The 21,122-nt window shown below is 43.5% G+C and overlaps 1 protein-coding gene across 1 annotated transcript in view; it reads right to left on the bottom strand.

Moving 5' to 3' along the window:
- TMEM132B (transmembrane protein 132B) overlaps nt 1-21,122 on the bottom strand; it is a 199,741-nt gene that overhangs the window by 125,129 nt on the left and 53,490 nt on the right. The window contains 1 exon segment of the mRNA XM_079322103.1: nt 15,417-16,296. Within this exon segment, the coding sequence (XP_079178229.1) occupies nt 15,417-16,296 (880 nt within the window).

Raw genomic sequence — 21,122 nt, 5'->3', positions numbered from 1 at the left:
AAAGCTGAACTCCTTAACACCAATTGAGTGTTAAGAATATGACATGAAGTTTAAAGTAGGCATTTTAATTATACATATTCCTTTTTTTTTTTTTTTTTTTTTTTGCTTGCTGTTCTACCTTGAAACTTCATCCAAATGGAGCTCACCTATATACAGCACTAAGGTTTTATTCACAATCAAAGGTTTTATTCAATCAAATTCAGTTCCTCCAAGTGTTCAGACTGATTCCTGCTGCCCCTTCTCCTATCTTGAAAGTGTATTTTGGGAGGTACATCATCCCAGAATATAGTAGCATCACTTCAAAAACACCCCAAGTTTTTGCATGTGAATTCCTGTGACATATATCCAAAACACTTGAAATTCAACAACAGCAGCTGGAAATGCTGGATTCTTTTCCACAGAGCCTCCTGCCAGCAGATGGGCTCTGCTGAACCCAAAGAGGATGATCTGAGCTGTGTCAGGCTTCAACAGGGCAGGAAAAGAAGGAGCCACCACAGCAAATGAGGAATGTGTCATTTTCCCCACCTTTCCTTGGATGGTGAAACAGAAGCACAAGGAGAGCCAGCAAATCACTCACCACCACAGCAAGAATAGCAGCAAAGTCCCCAAGCACAGGACATGTTACATACTTGTAGTAACAAAAAATATATCTGTCACTGCATGTCACACGAGCTCATTCAAACTAAAAATTTATCACTTGCTTCGGACTCCAGCCAGGTGACAGCAAATATATCATGGAGCTGTCAGCAATCTGCTAATCTGGGCTGTGAAGTGTAGGAATACAAGAAGCTTAAAAATATACTGCTCCTTCAGAAACCATAAATTCTGCTGGCTCTTTCTCACACAGCACTGGGTGATAGGTCTGCTCCAGCTCCTTCTCTCCCACCTCCTGCAGTTGAACAGTTTCATTTTGCATTTCTGTTCAGAGAGTGACAATCAGCCACACGAGGCAATCACCCATGGGTACAGCCAGCACAGACCCTCCCTGGCTCTGTGGCTGAGAATTACCAGTGGCAGATTTAACTGCAGAGCTGCTACAGAAATCCCAGCACAGACTCAACTGGATTTTCAGAGACAGCTGGAATAACATTCCTGCCCATCTGGAAACCTGAGCTGTTGTGCTCTTTGGAACAGAGAAGAATGCAAAAAGAAGAGAAGGAACCTTTGCTCATCCATCTGAAACCAAATCACGTGTCTGGGCTGTTCCTTTTTGGAGCCAGTGCAAAGGATGGCACATCCCATGAGTGACCACTCGAGCACTTCAGCTTCTCCTGGCTCATCTATTGGACAAAAATTCAAAACAAGGTGGGGGAAGGAGCTTGGATTATAAACACAGGAGAAGTTGCAAAGAATACTTCACAAATAACTTGTGGCATTTCACACTGGGGACATTTCTGGGAGGCTACAAACAAAAGCAAACTTCCCTGTGGTCCAGGTCATGATGCTTTATAGACAGCACCTCTCCAAGGACTGTGTTACCCTGCTTATCCTCACCAGTTTGACTCACTGCTCTTCGTGAAAATTCAGTTTTTAACTGCATTTCTCTCATGCCAAACACCTCGGTGTACCTGCCATTCTTCATTTCCCCCTCTGGCCACAAACTTCAATTTTCTCTCCTCAGCCCTTAAACAGCACATAATTGCAACTAATTATCGATCACTGAGGGATTACTAGTTGACAAATCCAATTTCCACACTGCTATCAAGCATGACTGACTGGGGCTGGGGAGGATAAAAGGTACCTGTAGAAACCTGCAGGTGGGTTGGGTGCTGCCTTGTCACTGTCACCAGCACCAAACCCCAAACACTGATGTGTTCAGGGACCTGTTACACCAAACTCTCCACCTACACCAAGAGAGAGTCCTCACCCCAAACTGACTCCCAGCCCTGCCAAAGCTGAGCCTTTCACATCTGTCAATAAATTCAATTTGTACCACTGCATCCCATTCCTGCAAATACCCTCACAAGTGAGCTGGCAGCAATGTTCAGCTCATTTCAGGGCAAAAATGCCACTTGATTTTCCTCAAAGCAAATCTTAGATTTGCATGCTTTGGTGCACCTGCTGGTCTCAAGAAATTGGTTGAAGAGGGGAAGGGGAGCTCTGGGCAGCCCCTGGAATGCAGCTGACTATGCCCATTAATAGCAGCCCAGCTCCCCAGAAATCAGGAGTTTGCTGCCACGTGCTCTGGGTGTTGTACAATAGAGGCACTGTGCACATTTCAGGAAAAAGACTTAAACAGAGAAATCTGAGAGAAAAATACATGGAGCTGCTCAAACATCATTGATGGGAGTAAAAAAGCAATGTTTTAATAAGAAGTCACGTGATGAATTTTTTCCCAGTTGTACTTCAATGGAGTTATTCACATAATTCAAGCAGACACAAATCCCAGGGTGAAAATATCTGTGCTCTTGTAGCCCAGTGGCAGCTCTTCCAGCATGACTTACAACAAAAGGCTGGAAAAGTCCACTCCCCTGGTACACACAAATTGGTTTATTATTAGAGCTCATCCAGCACCATTATTTTCTGACAGTAAATGTGTTTTTAACAGAATTGAAATTGCTGGGAAGAACATTTTTCTTGCAAATGTTTAAATTTTCATTGGGGAAAAAACCACATTTTTGTTTCACGTCTCTTTAACATTAAGATACATTTTCCTTTCCATTCTGTTCTAAAGGAAGCACGACACAATTTAGAAAATGCTGCACTAAATCTTCCTGCCTCCTAAAAGGAAAAAAAAAACTGAGAATAAAACTTACATAAAGAAAGATTGCAAGTACCTTACTAAGGACTTTATTCATTAAAAAAGATTCAAGTCTATTCTGCTTCTTGTCTATGGAAGTGAAATATGATTTTATTAAATTAAACCCTTAATATGTTTGCTGAGACTCTGTCAGGCTGAACATTAACTACATTCCCATTGTTTTTCAAGTCCAAAGAAGAAAGTTGCTCTGCAAAGAGAGAACCTCACTTAAAGCTCCTTAACCTTCAGAGTAGCAGGGAAATTTGCTTTCTGAAGTGCATTTGCAATATCAGCTCACACATGGGCACAGTACATTCATAAAGAGAAAATGCAAGATTTCAGAAATTGCTTAAGGAAGGGAGGGGGGGAAAAAAAGGAAAAAAATTTAAAATTAATAAACCACAGTACAAGTCTTTCAATTTGGGGTAGGAAATTGCAACCATGAGCCCCAAGCATGGGTGCCAGCCCTGCACAGACCTGCCCCTCCTCACTACAGAACAATCCCTGGGCAGCCCTGCAGGCTCTGCCCTTTGCAGGGGCTTGCACAGATGGAACAGTTCCTAAATGTCCCTCCTTGGAGGCCTTTTAGGGGAGGTGATGCTTTGAGTCCTTTCTGGGGGATCAGATTCGAGGCACAGCTACCCCTGAGTCCACAGCAAGGCTCATTCTTCCCAAAATGCTTCCCCTCCACCCCTGCCTTTATCCATCCCTGCATCCATCCATCCATCCATCCCTGCATCCATCCATCCATCCCTGCCTCTATCTATCCCCCTATCCCTGCATCACTCCATCCCTCCATCCCTGCATCCATCCATCCCTTTATCCCTTTCTCTATCCATTCCTGCAACCCTCCATCCCTCCATCCCTTTCTCTATCCATCCCTGCATCCCTGCCTCCATCCATCCCTCTACCCATCCCTCCATCCCTGCATCCCTGCCTCCCTCCATCCCTTTCTCTGTCCATTCCTCCATCCCTGCATCCCTCCATCCCTGAATCCATCCCTTCATCCCTTTCTGTATCCATTCCTCCATCCCTCCATCCCTTTCTCTATCCATCCCTGCATCCCTCCATCCCTCTGGTGGCCTTTGTGGTTTCCTGCAGCACACACGAGTCTGCTCTGCCCTCTCCTGGCCTGAGCACGGATCCAAGATCCTGTACCAGGATAAAGGGCTGGGAGCAGCCTAGACATCATCAGCCCTTTGGGATGGCACCTCCAGCTCACCAGCCCTGGCTCCTCTCTGGGCCATCCCAAATCCACCTGCCCTGCAGCAGGCCCAGGGACAAAGCAGGAGCATCCATCAACCTCACTGTAAAACAACAGGTTGAGGGTAGGACAGCATCTGCTCTTTGAGGTGCATCACTGGAACATGAGCAATAAAAACAGTGATTTGTAGAATGAAAGCAATGACAGACGTTTCTTGTACAAACACTGTGAGACATTGCAGATAAAGTAACATTACATAAATAGGCAAAGCATTAGAACTATTATCACCACCAGCAGCACGGGGGACACAGCAGTTCAGCAAAGGAAGTGAAAAATAGCGGATGTGATTTAAGAGGCAGAGAAAATCTGAGCTGGCAAGTTGTAATTACTGCAGCTGAAAGCCAGCCAGGATCCTGGTTGACTGCCTCCAGGCTTAGGAAATGCAACCCAGAATCTTTAAATGACCAAATAATTGGGACCTGGGTTTCGTGTCCCCAGTGAGACAATCATGGATGTGGCCACAGCAAGGACAGTTCCAGGAGAGGCACAGACACCATCCTGCCTGGCACTGCTGGCTGCTCATCCTACAGCCAAATTCTGACCTGAACCACATCTGCTCTGCAAGGTCATTTTTCTTCCCACAGTGGTACAGCTGCAGGGCTTTTTCAACCTTATTCTTCAGCTTCAGCAGCCTGTAAGCATCTAATGTCTAGTCAAAGGACATCATTCATCCATTTTATGGTTCCCAGAATGCAAAGATATCTACCCAATTTCCTAAGAAACATTAATATTAAAGGATGGCTTTCTCAGCCCAAATCATGCAAGCTGAACAAAGTTCTCCTGACGTCTCATGACAAGGTGATTAATAATACCAAGAAGAAGAATGAAATGATACCAGATTATAAACTATTGTAAATCTTTCAGTCATCCCAGGAATAATGAATGTAGATTTCTTAGGAGAGCAGTACAGATTTAAGCAGAATCATTTTAGTTTCCTTGTCAATCAAGAGGCTATTTATGTAATACCAGAAAGAGACAATGAACTCACGTAATCTTAAAAGGAGACTGTAGCACATCCCTTTAAAAACAAAGGATTCCAAAGACCATCCTAAGCTAGAATTACCAAAATTGTTAAAGAAAATGTTGCACCTTAACCATTATTGTTGATCACTGCCCTTCCCTTCTCCAAGAAAGAGTCACAATGATGAGAATGCAGTTGGACTTAAAATGACATGACCAACCTTCCTCAAACATTTAATTTAAGGGTATGGTCAAAGCTGTGCTGGCCTAAGAATTCACTGGACCAAAATATCCCAGACTTGCTTGACGTGGGTTTTGGAATCAAACAAAATACAAATGCAAACTCTCACAAAGTTGTTCCACAAATGCTGTGAAATTTTCAACCCCCACCTCAAGACAAAGTTTATGGTCTTACTCTGCTTCTGGCTGCATGGGGAACCCAGTGCCCTCTGACCCCTGGAGGCAGTTCTGTCCTAGACATTACCTCAACCCAATAATTAATAAGTAATAATACTGAATTTGAGCTCGTGGAATTCGCACAGGCTAAATGTTCCAAAGAAAAATGAATAATGCATGCAGAAGAGATTCATTTGGGGGGAAAAAAAATGTAACTTCAGTTAGAAATAAAGCCCTGGTTGCCTTGGCAAAGAGGATTTAATTGCTGTAATTGCTACATCTCACATAAGGTCGCTGTTTGAGGGAGTCCACAGTGCTGCTATTCATTCTGTGGCTGCTCTATGGCAAATAAAGGACTGCTGGTCCCTAGAGCATCAGGGGAATAATTCTGAAAAGGTTTAAATTCTTTTCAAAGGGTTATTAGCTTTGGCAAATGAGTCAAAAGTCATCTTAGCTGAGGAGCATAGGTACTTACAGCCCGTTATGGAGATGGCAGCAGGAAATACCACAATTCAGAGTCTTTGCTGGCCTTGCTGTGCCATTAAATCAGAGCTCCTTCCCTCTCCATCTGTGTCCTGCCCACCACCCACTCGTGCCTGCACTGCCCCTAACAAACTTCCCAGAGAAACAGGAGCCCAGGACACTGGCACAGACACACATGTGCCTTCAGACAACCAAATTCCAATGGTTCTACTGGCACAAACCCTAAGCAACTCCACGGAAGTCAATTAAACCATCCCTCTTTTCTGGGTAGGGCTGGGAAGACTCTGGCCAGGCAAATTAAATTAGAGATGGGCCAGAGCCAAACTCCCAGATCCACAACAACCCAAAACTCACAATGCATTTGGATCCAGGTCCAGGTTCTCACAGCCTGCTACTGCTTCTCCCTCACCCTCTGCTTCCTCCCAGGACAGGACAAACTTTTCAGGCTGTCCCCAAGCATCTCTTGGTGCATTTCATCACCATCCTCCACCAGGGATCTGCATCAAAGTGCTCATCCATGTGCTCCCTGTGGCTGCTTGGCACATTTCTTGCCCAGACCCTCATTAACTTGAGAGATGCTTAGAAAGCTCATGAACAAGGCATTGCCTATCCCACACTTCTGCTTCTCTGCCTGTCCCACTCACTGTCCTCTAGGACCAGCACAATTAGAGATGGGGATTTAGTGAAAATGTATTTGAGGACTCCTTTATTAATGCCACAAAAGTTTGGGCCACACAATGAGAAAAAAAAAAAAAAAAAAAAAGGAACTGAGAAAGTTTGCTTGGCAGAAAAATTTTCTAAAGGGTGTAGTGGGGAGACAGGAAGGAACATTTTGGGTTTAGTGAGCCATTTAAAGGAAAGCATGGTGGGGGCAGAGGGAGGGTGAACAAACATGGGGCTGCTTGAGCATGGCTCTCCCAAGAGATACCCCTGGAAATCCTGCTGCTCAGAACAACCCCCCATCTGCTGGGAATACCCTCAGCATCTCCCTGGGGATCCTGAGGAGAACAGATCTGACAGACATTCTCCTTTTATTTCACTGTATGCAACTCCTAACACAGGGTGAAGCACTGACACCCAGCACTGTTAGGGGCAGACTGAAAGCTGGGGGAGGACAGAGGCAGAGCATCAGGAGCAGCTCCCTGGGCTCTGGAAATCTCAGTGCCATGGTGCCCCTGTGTCACTCAGAACAGGGCAGGCAGTGCAAAAGCTTTAACTGCAAGCACCATTTGCTGTGCCTCACAATGGCAGACTCATTTGTCACTGTTTTCTTCTCCTGCAGCTCTTTAGATTCATCTGGGATCCAATAACTTTGTTAATATGATTTCTTTCATAACCTGGCCGAGTACAGCATCCAAGGCAGAGATTTGAAGCATTAAATACCTCACACACAGCACAGCTCCCTGCTCTGCCTTGTCCAAAACCATTTCTTACCAGTCCTTTATTGACATACATTGCATGGAGAGCAGGAGCAGCACCCAAAACAAGAAGATATGTTGACAATTTTCTTGCAATATTTGGTTTCCTGCTCTTTCTGAGAGTTCTTTCTCCCCAGCAATCACACTGAGCTTCTTCTATCAGACCATGCAAAAACTCCTGGGTAAACACAAGGACAAAAGCAACTCTCTGTTGCATCAGGGGCAACATGAAGAAATTGAGATCAATGTGCTCACTCAAAGCTATACTTTATCAGCTTCACAGGAGAGTAACCTGTTTTTTACCAGGATAAAATGACAGCAATGCATGGCCTAAAACATCTCAGGAAAAAAGGAAATTTCAAAGTAGTCACATTTTTCTACTTTTAATACTATTCATTACTGTGGATGCAATGAATAGAAGAAGAAGTAACTGCATCAAGGACCGAATCACTGTTGTGTCTGACTTGTTTAAACAAGGCTGTGATTTACTGCACTGCCAGCTAATGAAGAGCTGTACAAGAAGCTGATCAATGCCATCATTGTCTGGCAGCACAAAGCAGGGACTACTCAGCATATTGTCCAAAACAAAGGCTCCCCCCAAGCTCCCCTCCAGGGACTCACTGACGAGGACACACAATTTGCAGAGAGCCACAGTGTGCCCCAAACTTGAAATGATCACTCAAAGACAGGAGCCTTTGCTGACCTGTGTTTCCAACCTGAGTACAGGGTAAAAAAATAAAAGAAATGGATGGAGAAAATGTTTGTCTTACAGCTGTCTTCCTTAAATTGCCCTTTGTGATGCTGTGAATTTAAGCAGTTTTGTCACCCCAAGGCAGCTCTGTGTTCATTAACGGCGGTGACTGAACTCAGAGCCGGATGCTCACAGGCAGAACTCAGCTTCTAATTCCATCTGTGCTTTCCCTTCCCATTTCAGAGCTGCAGCAGCATTAATCACAGCTAAGGTAAGACAGGAGAGCCCCCAGCAAAAGCAACTTCTGGAGAAGAGCAGTGGCAATGCCCTGAGCTGGCTGGAGAGGCTGAACTTTGGGACCCCTCTGAAGCAGCTCTCATCCAAAGGGATCCCCACCCCACACACCCTCACACTACCAGAGCAGTCTGAGGAGGCTCCCCAAAACAAGAATTGGTGATGTCTGCCCCCAAATCCCCAGGCAGGCAGGCTCAGCATCACGAGCACGAGGCACAGCCCGTGCCTTGCCCTCAGTGCTCACAGAGCTCTGCAGTTCCACACCTGCCCCAGAGCAAGCACCCAGCTCTGCACCTTCATTAGCAGCTTCATTAGCAGGAGCTGTCATGTCAAAGCTTTTGGACATAGGGTCCAGCTTAGAACATGCTGGTAGAACCCAAACCATTCACAAATGTAAAATCTATTTCCACTACCATCAGCAAGGTAAAGTTTGTGCCAAGTCATGTGTGCTGTTGGTTACTGCTGGGAACCAGGGAAAAAGCAGCCTGGAAGCTTTGGGTTTCTCAGGCTGCTCAAGGACAAGGAATTATAACAATGATTAAACACCTGCTGGAGATATCCTGTTTTGCATAAAGCATGATTTCAAGGAGGTGTTGCCTTCTTGGGCCAACGAGTCTTTTCTATTTTGTTTTGCACAAATCACCCTATATAAGTGCAGTGTTTCTTTAAATAAAGCTCTCTTTTTGCTTCTCCATTGCACAAAGAACTGTTGCATTATCCTTTCTGCCACTCTCTTATACCTCAAATACAGCACACGTGGAGTGCTGGCACTTTCCAGATCTATGGGGAATCCTTTTCACCTGCTCTCCCTTCTCAGAGCACAGCAGTGCCTGCTACCACTGGCACACAAGAGCTTGTCAGGGCTGCTCTCACAATCCTGGTTTGTTACACCTGTGCCAAACAAGGTGCAGAGGCACCAGTGACACACAGCACCACTCGTGGAGCAGCCATGAGACTCGTGCACCAAATCAGCACAGCTACCTCTGTGTTTTCCTGCTCAAATGTGAGATACAGCAAACTCATTTATATGACATTGCCACATCCCTGATGCTCACAGGTGGGCAGATGAATGAGAGGTGCTGGCAGGGCTTGAATGGAAGGAGAAGAAGGGTAAACCAAGCACCTTTTCCAGTGGGAAGTGGATCTTTGTTTCAATCCAGATGTACTCAGCGTTCTAGCACACAACATGAAATATTCCCAAAGCACCAAAATTAAAAACAACTTGCAAACCCTTCACACCTTCTCAGTGAAAAACACTGGTGGAATACACACACTGGCTAAATATTTGTAATTAATCTAATTCTGCATTTTGATCCACCCTCCGCTCCAACTCTTACAAACATTTCCCCACTCCCCTGAGAGAACAGAACACCCCTGAGGCCAAGGGAAGGAGCAGACAGTGGGAATATCTGTCACAGCCCCAGGACCCTGTCCCCATCCCCCTGCCCTCACCAGCACCTTCCTAGCAGCACAGAAACTTGGTTTGTGCACAAAGCAGCATGTCCAGGAGGCTTTTCTGCAGGGCAGCAGAGATTGCCATCAGGAAACATCTCAATTAAAGCCCCTGTTTTATCACTGCAATCCCATCTGGAAGTGCTTCCAAGCCAATATCCAACAATTCCCAGGGCTTCTCTCTGTCACTGGAGCTGCTCTGCCTGTGCAGTGATCATGGACAGCTGATTATTGCAGCACATAGTTGACCTTTATCTAAAATTCCATTAAAAAGCTTTATTGACTGTAGTCTTGCAGGGTCTTTCAGGATTCACTGGGCTGTTTATTCCCTGTTGGAGATCCATCTCTTTCTAAGCTTTTAGAATTGCTCCAGCTCTAAGGAGAAAGTTACTTTTTAGGGTTTTTTGGTCATTTTGAACTGGTTCTAAGACTGTATGAGAGGGAGGTTTCTTTTCTTCTCCCTCTCCAGTGTGGCTAGGGCAGAGGACTTTATCTTGAGGCCCGTGAAAAGGAGAGAGAAGTTGCCAATTATTTCAGGATGGTTCATGGATATGGCTGCAGCAGAGCCATGGATTGCCAGCAGCTCCTAGGGAAGAAACTTTTTCCCCTTCACCTTTGTGAAATTTATAATTCCATACCATCATGTCAGGTTTTCATCAGCTACTGCCAATTTTTCTGGGCCACAAGCCGGTCTCAAACAGAAATAAGAAAAATAAAAAATGGTTCAACCTTTCCTGAAAGAGAATTTATAGAAATGGTTCATTCAAGCCAAAAAAAACATTCCCTCAGGCTTCATAGGAGTGTCCTGAAAGGATGTTACTCCCTTTGCCATTCAGTAACAAAAAGAAAATAAAATAGTAGGAGGAAGACAATATAGAATGAAGCAGGAGATCTGGGGAAAAAATAATGTGAATGTGTCTTGGAGGAATATGAAACAGTGCCTAAGTACTGGGGGACTGAAGACACATCTGGCATTTCCAGACTTAGCAGTGCTTGGTATTTTTAATAATATTACTTATCACTACTTTGTATTTATATTAAGTTCCATGTACATCCAGAGAGAAAAGAGGAACCAAAATTTTCAACATTCATCTTGGGTTCATTAAAATTTTGGACTAAAAACCGACTTATTCCCAAGCCACCAGTAATGGTTTATTTCTGTGATTATTTCTAAACCTGAACCAGCATTTCTGATTTCGGAATATTTTTTTTCTCTTTCTCAACACTTTGATTTCTGCTGAATGTTCATCCTGAAATGATGTTCCAGGGAATCATTTCTTTGTCTCCCCAGTAACAATCCCAGGGACAGTGTTCCCCATTCCCACCAGCTTTTTAGGAGCAAGGAAGGCCATGTGGAGCCTCCTCCTCACAGGCAGCCAGGCTGCACTCCCCACAGTCTGTACTCTCATTTTCTATGCATTTCCAGATCCAAAACCTTCTGTTTTCTTTCCCTTGTTTGCTCTTGGCAGCTATTGGCAGGAGACATCCTCTTAATGATCTTTTTCTGGCCTTCTAGACGACTGCTCAGACTTCTCCAGATCTTTCATTATTAACACAGAAGCCTTGTAAGTCACTTTTAATGGTCTGTGCAATTTTTATTCCTTAGCAGGAGACATCACCTCCTCCATATGGATATATGTTTATTAATATAAATCCTTAATATCATTTTGCCTAGTGAGAATAATCAGCCAGGGTCTCCTGGCATGTATCACACCTTGTCCTGGTTAATCCCCCAGTCCCAGGGCAGGGAGGAGTGGATGAAAAATCCTTCTCCTGAGGCTGCCAAGGCACTGAGTGACAGCCAGGACCCTGAGCAGGTCCTGGCAGGCCCCTGCAGCCACAGCTCCATGTCCTGAGCCACTGCTGCTGCCATTCCCCTGCCCAGGCATTCAATACCTGCTCTCAGCCCCCCCTGCAATTCCTGGAATTTCTGCAATCTCCAGTTCTGTTCTGACTGGGCACAGAAGAAGGATGGGTGGTTGGTGCTGGGGATGTGTAAGGAATGCCAACAGATCCACATTTGTGTGTGACAATTTGCTGTTAATGCTCAGCACATCCTCACTGACACTTTAGATAGGGAAACTTGGAAAATACCCATTGTTTACTCCAAAAGAGACTGCCCTCATTTCTTTCCCATAACCAAGGGGCAATTGTCCATTTATTTCATTAAACGTTCTCCTGCTGTACAAATTGACTACCATTTTTCTTTTCCTCTGAGTCTCAAGATGGAGTTAAATAATAACAAACACCATGGAAGAAATAGAAGCCATTCCCAGTGCTATTAGATGAGATTTCTGTTCTTCCAGTTGAGCAGGAATTGTTTTCTCCTGTCTCTTTTATAACTCCTCCATGTATCAGGAGACTTCTTCTGTTCAGTAATTAGCACTTAAGTTGCTGTTACCCCTTCTGTAGTCATGATTTCCATCTTTTCTTTCCTCATTTACTGCATTTCTTCTACGTTTGTCAGTGAAGAAGGAAACAGAGATACTCCAGCACATTAAAGGGCAAAAAGTGCCTGAAAATTTGTGACAATGAAGTATGCACAAGTCCTGCTGGAATCTCAAAGCTGTCCTTCATTTTTACCCTTTTTTAATTTCTTTTTTAACAAGGGGGCCCATAAAAGAGTTTAATCATGGCAACATAGCCCATTTCACCTACCTTTACAGTTAAACTGTGCTTAGTGACAAGCCACCAAACATAATGGGCAAAATTTATCTTCCCAGATGGTGAATTCTGCAGTACAGATCAAACCAGCAAGGCCACAAATTAATCTCCAGTGTCATAAGCATTTCATTGCACACATGTATAGATCATCTGTCAACAGAGCCAGCAGCAGGCAGGCACTGAATGCACATTTAGTCCCCAAATTCTGCCCCTTGACACAGCTGTGTTCTCCACTGACACCAAAACCAGTTTGGACTGATGGAAGTGATAGCTGGAGCTTCAGCACAAGCTGCAGTGTCCCCTGTGAGTGACATGACTGGGGGGAACAGGGACCTCACAAATGAACCAAGGAACTGCTTCCACCTGCTTCTCAGTTTCCAAGCTTGGTTAAGAATCCCAGATTTCACCAAAATAAAAAAAAGGATCAGCTCCCACATGAGAATTGAAGTCGGTTCTGCTAGGAAAAATCCAGCATAAAATAAAATACTATGCAACACAGCATGAAATAGTAAAGAGGTGAATAAAATTGAGCATATCTGCTCCTTTGCATCCTGTCAGAGCTCAGGGCTGGCATCAAATGCTGTGCTGAGAATGGCTTGGTTTTGATCTATCCTCTCATATGAGCCCGACCCTGCTACACTTACAACAGATATGATTAAAAACTATCAGTTATATTAAGCAAAAATATATTTCCCAAGGCAAACATTCACTTCAATGTATTTTTCTCTGGCTATAACACACAGAAATTCTATGTATATAAGAACCTTCTGGGTTTTCACAGACATTAGCATTGAACAGAAAAACAGGGAAAGCTGGTGAGGGAAACTGCATAAATTAGATGTAGGCACTGTAGTGCTTGTATTTATTTCCCTCAGCAGCATTCCCTCCCTTCCATGTCAACTTCAGCTGGAAAATCTCTCTGTGGACCCAAAATATATCATTCAAAATAATCATAGCAACATTTGCAGGTGCTCTTTCCATTCTGAAGGACAGGTGAACCAACAGCACAATTGCATCCTGCCTCTCACTTTCAGCATTCAACTGAAGGGTAAATAAAAATACTTTCAGTTTCTCTGATGAAAAGCACAGTGCAAGCAAAGCCAAATAAAAGCCCAGACAGGCTAGACTACAGAGAGCCAACAGTGAATTTTCCAAGGAAATATTTCTGGGCACGTAAAACATGCTGATTTATTGTAACAGAAACATTTCCTGGAGATGAACAGATTCCATAGACTTTCCAGAGAAGGAAATCCCCATGGAAACCTGACTGCCATCCCACTGAAATGGACGTTCCACATGTTGGGAGAACACCTGGCAGCTGGAGCCAGGCAGATCCCACGGGCTGTGGGGCCAGGTGAGCTCTCAGCAGAGCCCAGGCTCCCGTGGATCATCCTGGGGCTCCTCAATCTGGAATTTGTCTGCTCCCTCATTTTCTTCTCCCCTGAAAACCCAGCTTAGCCACTTGCTTAGTGTGTTTTTGAAAGACAACATTTCAAAAGCGTCTCTGAAAGAAGTTTTTGGTTATTTCCTGGCCAGCAGAAACATCAAAACTCTACCTACCCTTGCACCATTTGTTACGAGGTAAATGCTATTTTAGAAATTCCAGCGGAAAGAAAACATCCTCCTCTTAGGTTGCCTCTAATACCTTGGGAATTTTATCTGTGGTGTGGGGAAGAGAACAAAACCTTGAGAATTAAGAGCTGATGTTAAATCCTTGCAGAGCCTTAGGCAAATTCTATAATCTCTCAGCTATAGCACCGAGGATCAATGCCCGCCTGCCGAAACCCGGCTGCTCCGTGAGGCCAGTGACGGTGGATGCTGGCCAAATCCATATTTAACAAATTAAAAACTGTAAATCCACGGAAAAGCACGAATAAGTTGTGTTTAAAGGCAGACCCTTCCTGACCCAAGCCTTTGAAAGTTTGCTTAAAGCCCGTTCTGTTTGTCACACATCTCCCCTCGTTAGCAGCGCTGTGCTGCGAGCCACTTGTCCCCATGCAGCAGCAATCTGTAAGTTTATTAATATGCATGTGCTACATCACAAATGCTGAATGGTTTGAAAGTGCTGCATAAGGTTTGCTGTCTGTTTTCTCCACATCTGTTCCCAAAGCACTTCTGTCACGTTCTGCTCCCGTTCTCTGATCAAAAAGTTGGAAGTACGGCACGAATCTGCTCTGAGGTTTCCTTGCACAGGCTGCAGCTCCTTCTTCCCCAGGAGTTTCACATCCTTACAGCAGATGACACTTTCCAATTACCTTTTGGCCCTTTTATTCCCCCAGTTTGGCTCGCATTTCTCTCTGAATTTCAGCTCTGAAGGCAGAGTCTGACAGCTAAGGACATAACAAGTAGGCAGCACTAACCCTCAGGGTGGTTTCTCTTTCTGAATTCTCCAATTACAGGCAGATTCACAAGGAAAGGTCAACAGAGAGTGCCCAAACTTAAAACAAAAATGGGCCATGAAACAAGCAGTCAAAAGCTTGAAGAAGCAGGATCGGCTGATCTTATAGGAAAACTGAAGAAAACTTGCAAAGTTTGGCCCCAAATCTTGGCTCTGCCAAAGGATCCCTAGAGAAGCTGAGCTCGTTTTCTCATCTCTCAGCTCCCTTCTGTACAATGCAACAAAAGAGTTCTCACCACATTTGACCTGTGCAAGATATAGCCTGTGCATTTTGGAAAGATGATGATGATGATAAAGTTGATAAAAACAGAGGAAACTTCACCAAAGAAACACAAAACTCTCCTAGAAACTCTTTAGCAAAGCACATGGCAGCAGTTACCTTGGCTGACTTACAGAGGTAAAATTATGACTAGAAGCAAATAGAATTAAAACAAAAATAATCAAACAAACATTTATAGTTCATACTTTAAAATCAATGCCCATGTTCCCAAAAGTGTCATCTACACAGATAATTCAAGACTATTCATAGATTTCCCCTATTGGAGAGGATATGCAGAAGTTCTCTCATGAAAACACTAAATATAACCAAAGATTTACACCCAGCATTGGTTTGCCACTATTTGTTTTGCATACAACACTTAAAAAAATTCTCTTACCTTAATACAAACTGGTCTGCTAGGGAGTAGTCAGCCAGGAAAACATGGAAGGTCACAATGTCACCCTCTCTGACCGGGCTGACTGGTAAGTGAATAATGAGATTTTCATCCACCCTCAGCGAAGACTGCTTTAATTTGTCTTGATTTGGGTAAACAACAATGCTACCAATCCTCTCCATAGGTGACAAAGCTTGCTGTTCATCCTCTTCACCTGCATGGATATTGTTTTCCCATTTTGCATCCTCTGGAGAACACTCCCCATCCACTGTATAAATCTTATAGAAGAGCTCCACAGTAATCCCTTCCAGGGAGGCTGTTTCCTCTGAAACCAGGGGTGGAGGGGAGCTGAACCAGCTGGGAGACAATTCCAACTCCACAACACATAATCCCAAGTGGCCTGCCAACCTACAGCTGGCCACCACCTCTCTGGACTCCAGGAAAGCAAACATCTTCACACAAGGCAGCATCTCCTCCGAGTCGTAGTCATCCCAGTCCTTCCCTGCTATATAGAACAAGGTTTGGATTTTAGGTTTGTTGGAATAGATTGAGCTGTTGATTATGTGGGATTTTAATTTCCAATTAAAAGTGAATTTATTTGTGAAACCAAAAGAAGCAGAAGTCAGCATGAGGTCCAAGGGAATGGGTTGCTCAACAGAAAAGGGTCCGTACGTGGCGTTGAGGACAGGTGGCTGGTTGGCTTTGTATATAAAGAATGAATCCACCCTAGACTGCAAACTGGAGTTCCTCATGATATCCTGGTTGGCTTCTTTGAGGAAGAAGAAAATATCAGCATTGGAGATGTGAGGGCTGGCAGGGAGATATGTTGGCAGGTTGGAGAATCTCTGGATGCTGTCCATGATCCCTCCTCGGCTCTCCACCACTGTGGGCCAAAGAGAAAAGGAAACAGAAAAAAAAAATCTCAAATGTTTGCTTATCATACCCCTGAGTTTCTGACAAAACTGAGGGTTTCAGACAAAAGCAATGGGTTACAGGAGATCAATACTGCTGACCACAGTTACAGAACAATCTGATGCAGGTACCATGGAATAACACTTTTGTTCCAAGCTCAGGCTGCAAACATTGCATCAGCTCCCTTTCCACCTTCCCAATTCTTTATCTGCTTGAAAGCCATTAATCAAGTACTGGGAACCACAAAGAGAAAATTGATTGGCCAGATCCCAAACTAACTTCCAAAACTTTTTACTGGCAGTCTATTTCTTTTTTCTTTTATTATCAGATCAAATTTTCAGCTTCCCTTCACCCATGTTTCAATGTGCCTAAGAAACTGGCATATTGAATATTAGTATCAGTAAAACAGAGAAGTTTAAGCAGTAAAAACTGAACATTTTCTTTGTTGGAAAGCAACATCAGCTTGGAAGTTAGTGAGAACCTGATAAAAGCTTCATGTTCTTGAAACCAAAACCTTTCACTCTAAAATATATGGAGTTTGATAGAGGTCTCAGTGGGATGGATTTAGAGGCAAGAGTGAACTTGAGAGAAGGAGAAATCCTTTACACACAGAAGGTTCTCAGACACTTAGAAGGATTTTTTGGTTTAATTCCTGAGGAGAATGGAAACCACAGAAGTTTCTCTACAGCACAATGGTCAATCCTCCAGCCAGCGCTGAGCAATTTTTCCCAGGAAAGAAAAGATTCCAGAGGGAAGGAGGGATCAAACAGACATCTTTGGTTTGGGCTGATCTCTAATTAAGAGTGAGATATATTCAGTCTGGGCTGTGATTCCACCAGAAACAGTGGCTCTTTCAAACTGACAATTCATACTTGGACAAAAAAATTAATCCGAGCTCCTGGGACTGCTTCAGAGGAAACAAACAGAATCCCAAGGAATTCAAATGCAGCAGTTCCATAATGCACAGAGATAACAAAGGCACAGTGACAGAGCCTGAGGTCAAAGCTCTGGTGGTGTCTGGAGCTGAGTGGTGATTTCACTGTTTGTCAGGGCTGGGCAGAGCAGATACACAACACACAAACAATTACACCTGTTCAAGCCAGATGACTCAGATACTTGCAGCCACAATTTAGCAGAGATAAAAGCTCTAATATTTAAGCTATTTTATTCAGGTTGTGTGTTTTTAAAGCCTACATTTATCAAAGACAGATTCTAGGGCAAATCCCATCCATTTGACTTTGCCCACTCTTGTTCTCAGTTGAAATTCTGGTCGTTTGTTTTTCTGTAGTTTGATATTATCTACACTTGTTTAAATGCCTCTCATTTCACCACAATACTTTTGCTGTGTATTTACTTGTGTCAAGGGAGTTTTTTTCAGCCACTGGAATATTCTTTGTGGGAATGAGTAAACAAGCAAAAATATACAGAAGCAGCTAAAAAAATTCTCAGCAGGAAACACCCCACCAACAATTTCCTCTCTCATCACTGCACGTGGGGGACAGGTCAGGGTTTCCTCTCAGCTCCACATGAAAATGTAAATGCAGCCTCACCTGGATGTCCCCTCTCACCATAAACATCAGCCCAGCTCTGGAACACACCAGCACAGCCCACAGTGAAATGCAGGTGATGATGATCAACACAGATGATGAGAAACTGGCAGTGGCATCACACATGGGACAACCAAATTTGGGAAAAGTGACCTTGGTCCTTCCCCTCCACATCTTTCATCCACGTGGGGATGATGGGCAGTGGGTGCTCCCCCTCCCCAGCAGAAAAGTCACCAAGGGATGTTTTAGCAGCCCCATTTCTGTGATTTATTTACAGACATGTCCTGCCACTGTGCAACTTCCCAACTCAGGAGCACAAATTGAACTTTGATCCTGGGAAAGCTGAGGCAGACAGGGAAGGAAGGGTATTTTTTCTTTGCTAAAAATTCAGATGCAGACAAGCCCCTTTCTGGATTAATTGTAAATAAACTGAACTACATTTGAAAGCAATACTTCTGAGAAAATGCATTTATCATAAAAACTTTGCAGTTTCACAGATAAGCAACCAAGCAGATAAGCAAAGAGCCAGAGCAGCAAGAGTACCCTCTGATTTCTGGAGCAAGAGCTAAAATCTTCTTTTCCCAAGGCACAGCAGGTTGCAGAGGAGATTTAAACTGACATAGTTGCAAACCAGAAACAAAACAAGGCTTAAATGCATTTGTGTTTACATTACAGGACTCCCACACACATTTTATGGAGATATTTAATCTCTCTCAAGCAGTGATGTACAGGAAATTTAAAAGGGATGTTTTTCCCTTTCCTCCATTGCATTACAGTGGTAACTTTTCAGTGCTTCTGCTCAGAACTGGCACGAGGACTAGGATACCATCCCACTGTAACTCAAACAAAATGAGATACAAATTTTGCCTGAAGGCTTCTATGGGAAGCCATAAACATCAGCAGACAGGGCTGGGCTTTGTCCTAGAACCAGCCTGCAACAAAATATGATATCTGAATTTAGCAGTATTTTATGATGCTGTAGGAAGATCTAAAAAGAAATACTTCACACCATGGCAGGCCAACACCCCAGCTTTTAAATTCAGCACATCAGCACACAGCACCAACCTCCTTAGAGCAAGAATCAGAAACCAGACACATTTGGAGTTGTTTGTGCAATAACACGATGAAAAAATCACCTGCTCCTTTAATAAGCAATCCAGCAAGATCAAAGAGGGCAGAACATTAGACCAGAACGTGGGTTAGTTCTAATTAGGTACCAAAAGAGAGCAAGAGCTGAGAAAAAGTAAATGGAGGGGAAAATCATCCCCAGAGCCCAGTGCTTTGTGAGACAGAATTGCTCAGACTGCTGGGCACTGGGGGTGTTGGGGGAGATGTGTGGAAATAACACACTGTTGGATGTGAATTGAGATATTTAGCTGGAATTTTGGAAAAAGTTGTACCTTGTAACAGGTTCTCTGCAGGTGCTTTGCCCCTGTTAAGACACACATTTGGATTAACCAGCTACTGACCCTTAGAGCAACAGGTCAGCTTTTAAAACATCATCACTTAAAATCCTTCCCTCCAGTGTGGGGCAATATCTTCATAGCCCAGCTCATCCTGCAAACTCAGAGCACAGATGGAAAAAAAATTGTGACATTTCTGATGTGCCCAGCTTAGGTCTCAAATGAAGCTTCTCTTCTGTTCTCTTGATAATTTTTTTATCTAACCATCAAATTATCCGTCATTTTTGGTTTTAATCTCAATTGATCCTGGATTTCCACTACAAAAATTGGCACAGGGCTAAAAGAGATGCAAAGCCACAGGTGCAGGTCAGACTGTAACAAAATCTGCCATCCATGGAACTCCAGATTTCATCAAAGCTACATTTCTTAGATTTCATACTTTTTAATAAGAAACAATAAAAGTATCCTGCTGCAAGATAGTTGTGATGGTTGAAAACAATGCATCTACTTCAAGTTGTAGTAAGAAGAAAGTCTTTTAAAATCATCATTTTGTAGCTAAAAAGGAAAATAGCTCCTGATGGAACATAAATCCAAATTTCACATCTAAATCTTCTCTCTGCTTTAGCAAACTACTTAAACAGGAGCCAAGTCTTCCATAAGCCATCAGTAATTCTGAAGCTGGAGGTGCAAGGAACAGCAACTGTTTAAAATTGCAACTCTTTCAATATCCTTTTTCTCTGAAAACAAACAAGAAGCAAATCCTGCACCTGTGGAAAAACTGGGAAAATGTTAAAATTCATCTTTCCTGCAGCATCATCAGAACTGTAGAGCGAGCTCATACAGACACTCCTCTTTGTAAAAGAGGAATAATTTGAAGTAATGTGGTGCCAGTAAGTGCTATGATGTTATCCATGACTCACAGAGGCAATCAATGGCTTGTCTGTACAGGAGAAAAATCACCAGCCCCTCCCACCAGCCCTCACTGAAACACCATAAAGATCAAACTACACATGTACATTATTCCACTATAAAAATGGCTCTATTCATAATAATTCTTTTGTTCTGGATTTACAGGCATTAGCCTTGAATAAAAACACACTGTGCCCCAGAATAGGGTGTCTACACAAGGAAAACTATTCTGGAACTCATAAATTATAAGAAGATAATGAATTCTGGAGCAGCTGTGTGGGTCACTCTCTCACAGCCAAGGGATGCTGTTCAGGGTGATTTGGCCTGGCTACAGCTGGGGAAACTCTGGCTGCTGAGCCTGGCAGGAGGAGGAGGAGGATACAGGAATCTACTTGGAGTTGATTCACCATTTGAGCACCATGAGCAGGCCAAGCCTGTGTGAGGGTTTGGGATGAACACCAGCCTCGTGCTCTCCCTGACTCACTGAGAGTGTGATGAAATCCCCAGGAAAGGAGAATGGCACTGTTTACTTCCTCCATTCAGAACCCATCCTGTGACTCATCTCCTCAGTTTTACATTCATAAGGAAAATGAGGAGAACCCTTCACAGTCCCCCCAGGGGTAAAATTCCATCACCCGACTAAAGTAGGAAAAATTCCATCACCTTCCATTCACAAACAAGCCTTTCTCCTTTACTGCTTGACTTTGTTACCCAGAGAACCTCCCTGGCACAGAAAAAGAACCACAATGACAAACAGTGTTTTCAGCTGTAACAGAAGAATTTGAAAATACAAATGATACTGCAAGAAAGAGTTAAAAAGTGCTCCCAGTACATTTTTAACATTAAAGTCAGACCAAGAAGCTGTCAAGATATAAAAAATAATAGTGTGAGAAAAGATGATAAAATCCCTTCAAGCTTTTCTCATTCTCTCTTCTTCT

This window comes from Erithacus rubecula (genome assembly GCF_903797595.1).
Source record: "Erithacus rubecula genome assembly, chromosome: 19".
NCBI classification, from domain to species: domain Eukaryota; kingdom Metazoa; phylum Chordata; class Aves; order Passeriformes; family Muscicapidae; genus Erithacus; species Erithacus rubecula.
This window is presented reverse-complemented; position numbering and strand designations above follow the sequence as displayed.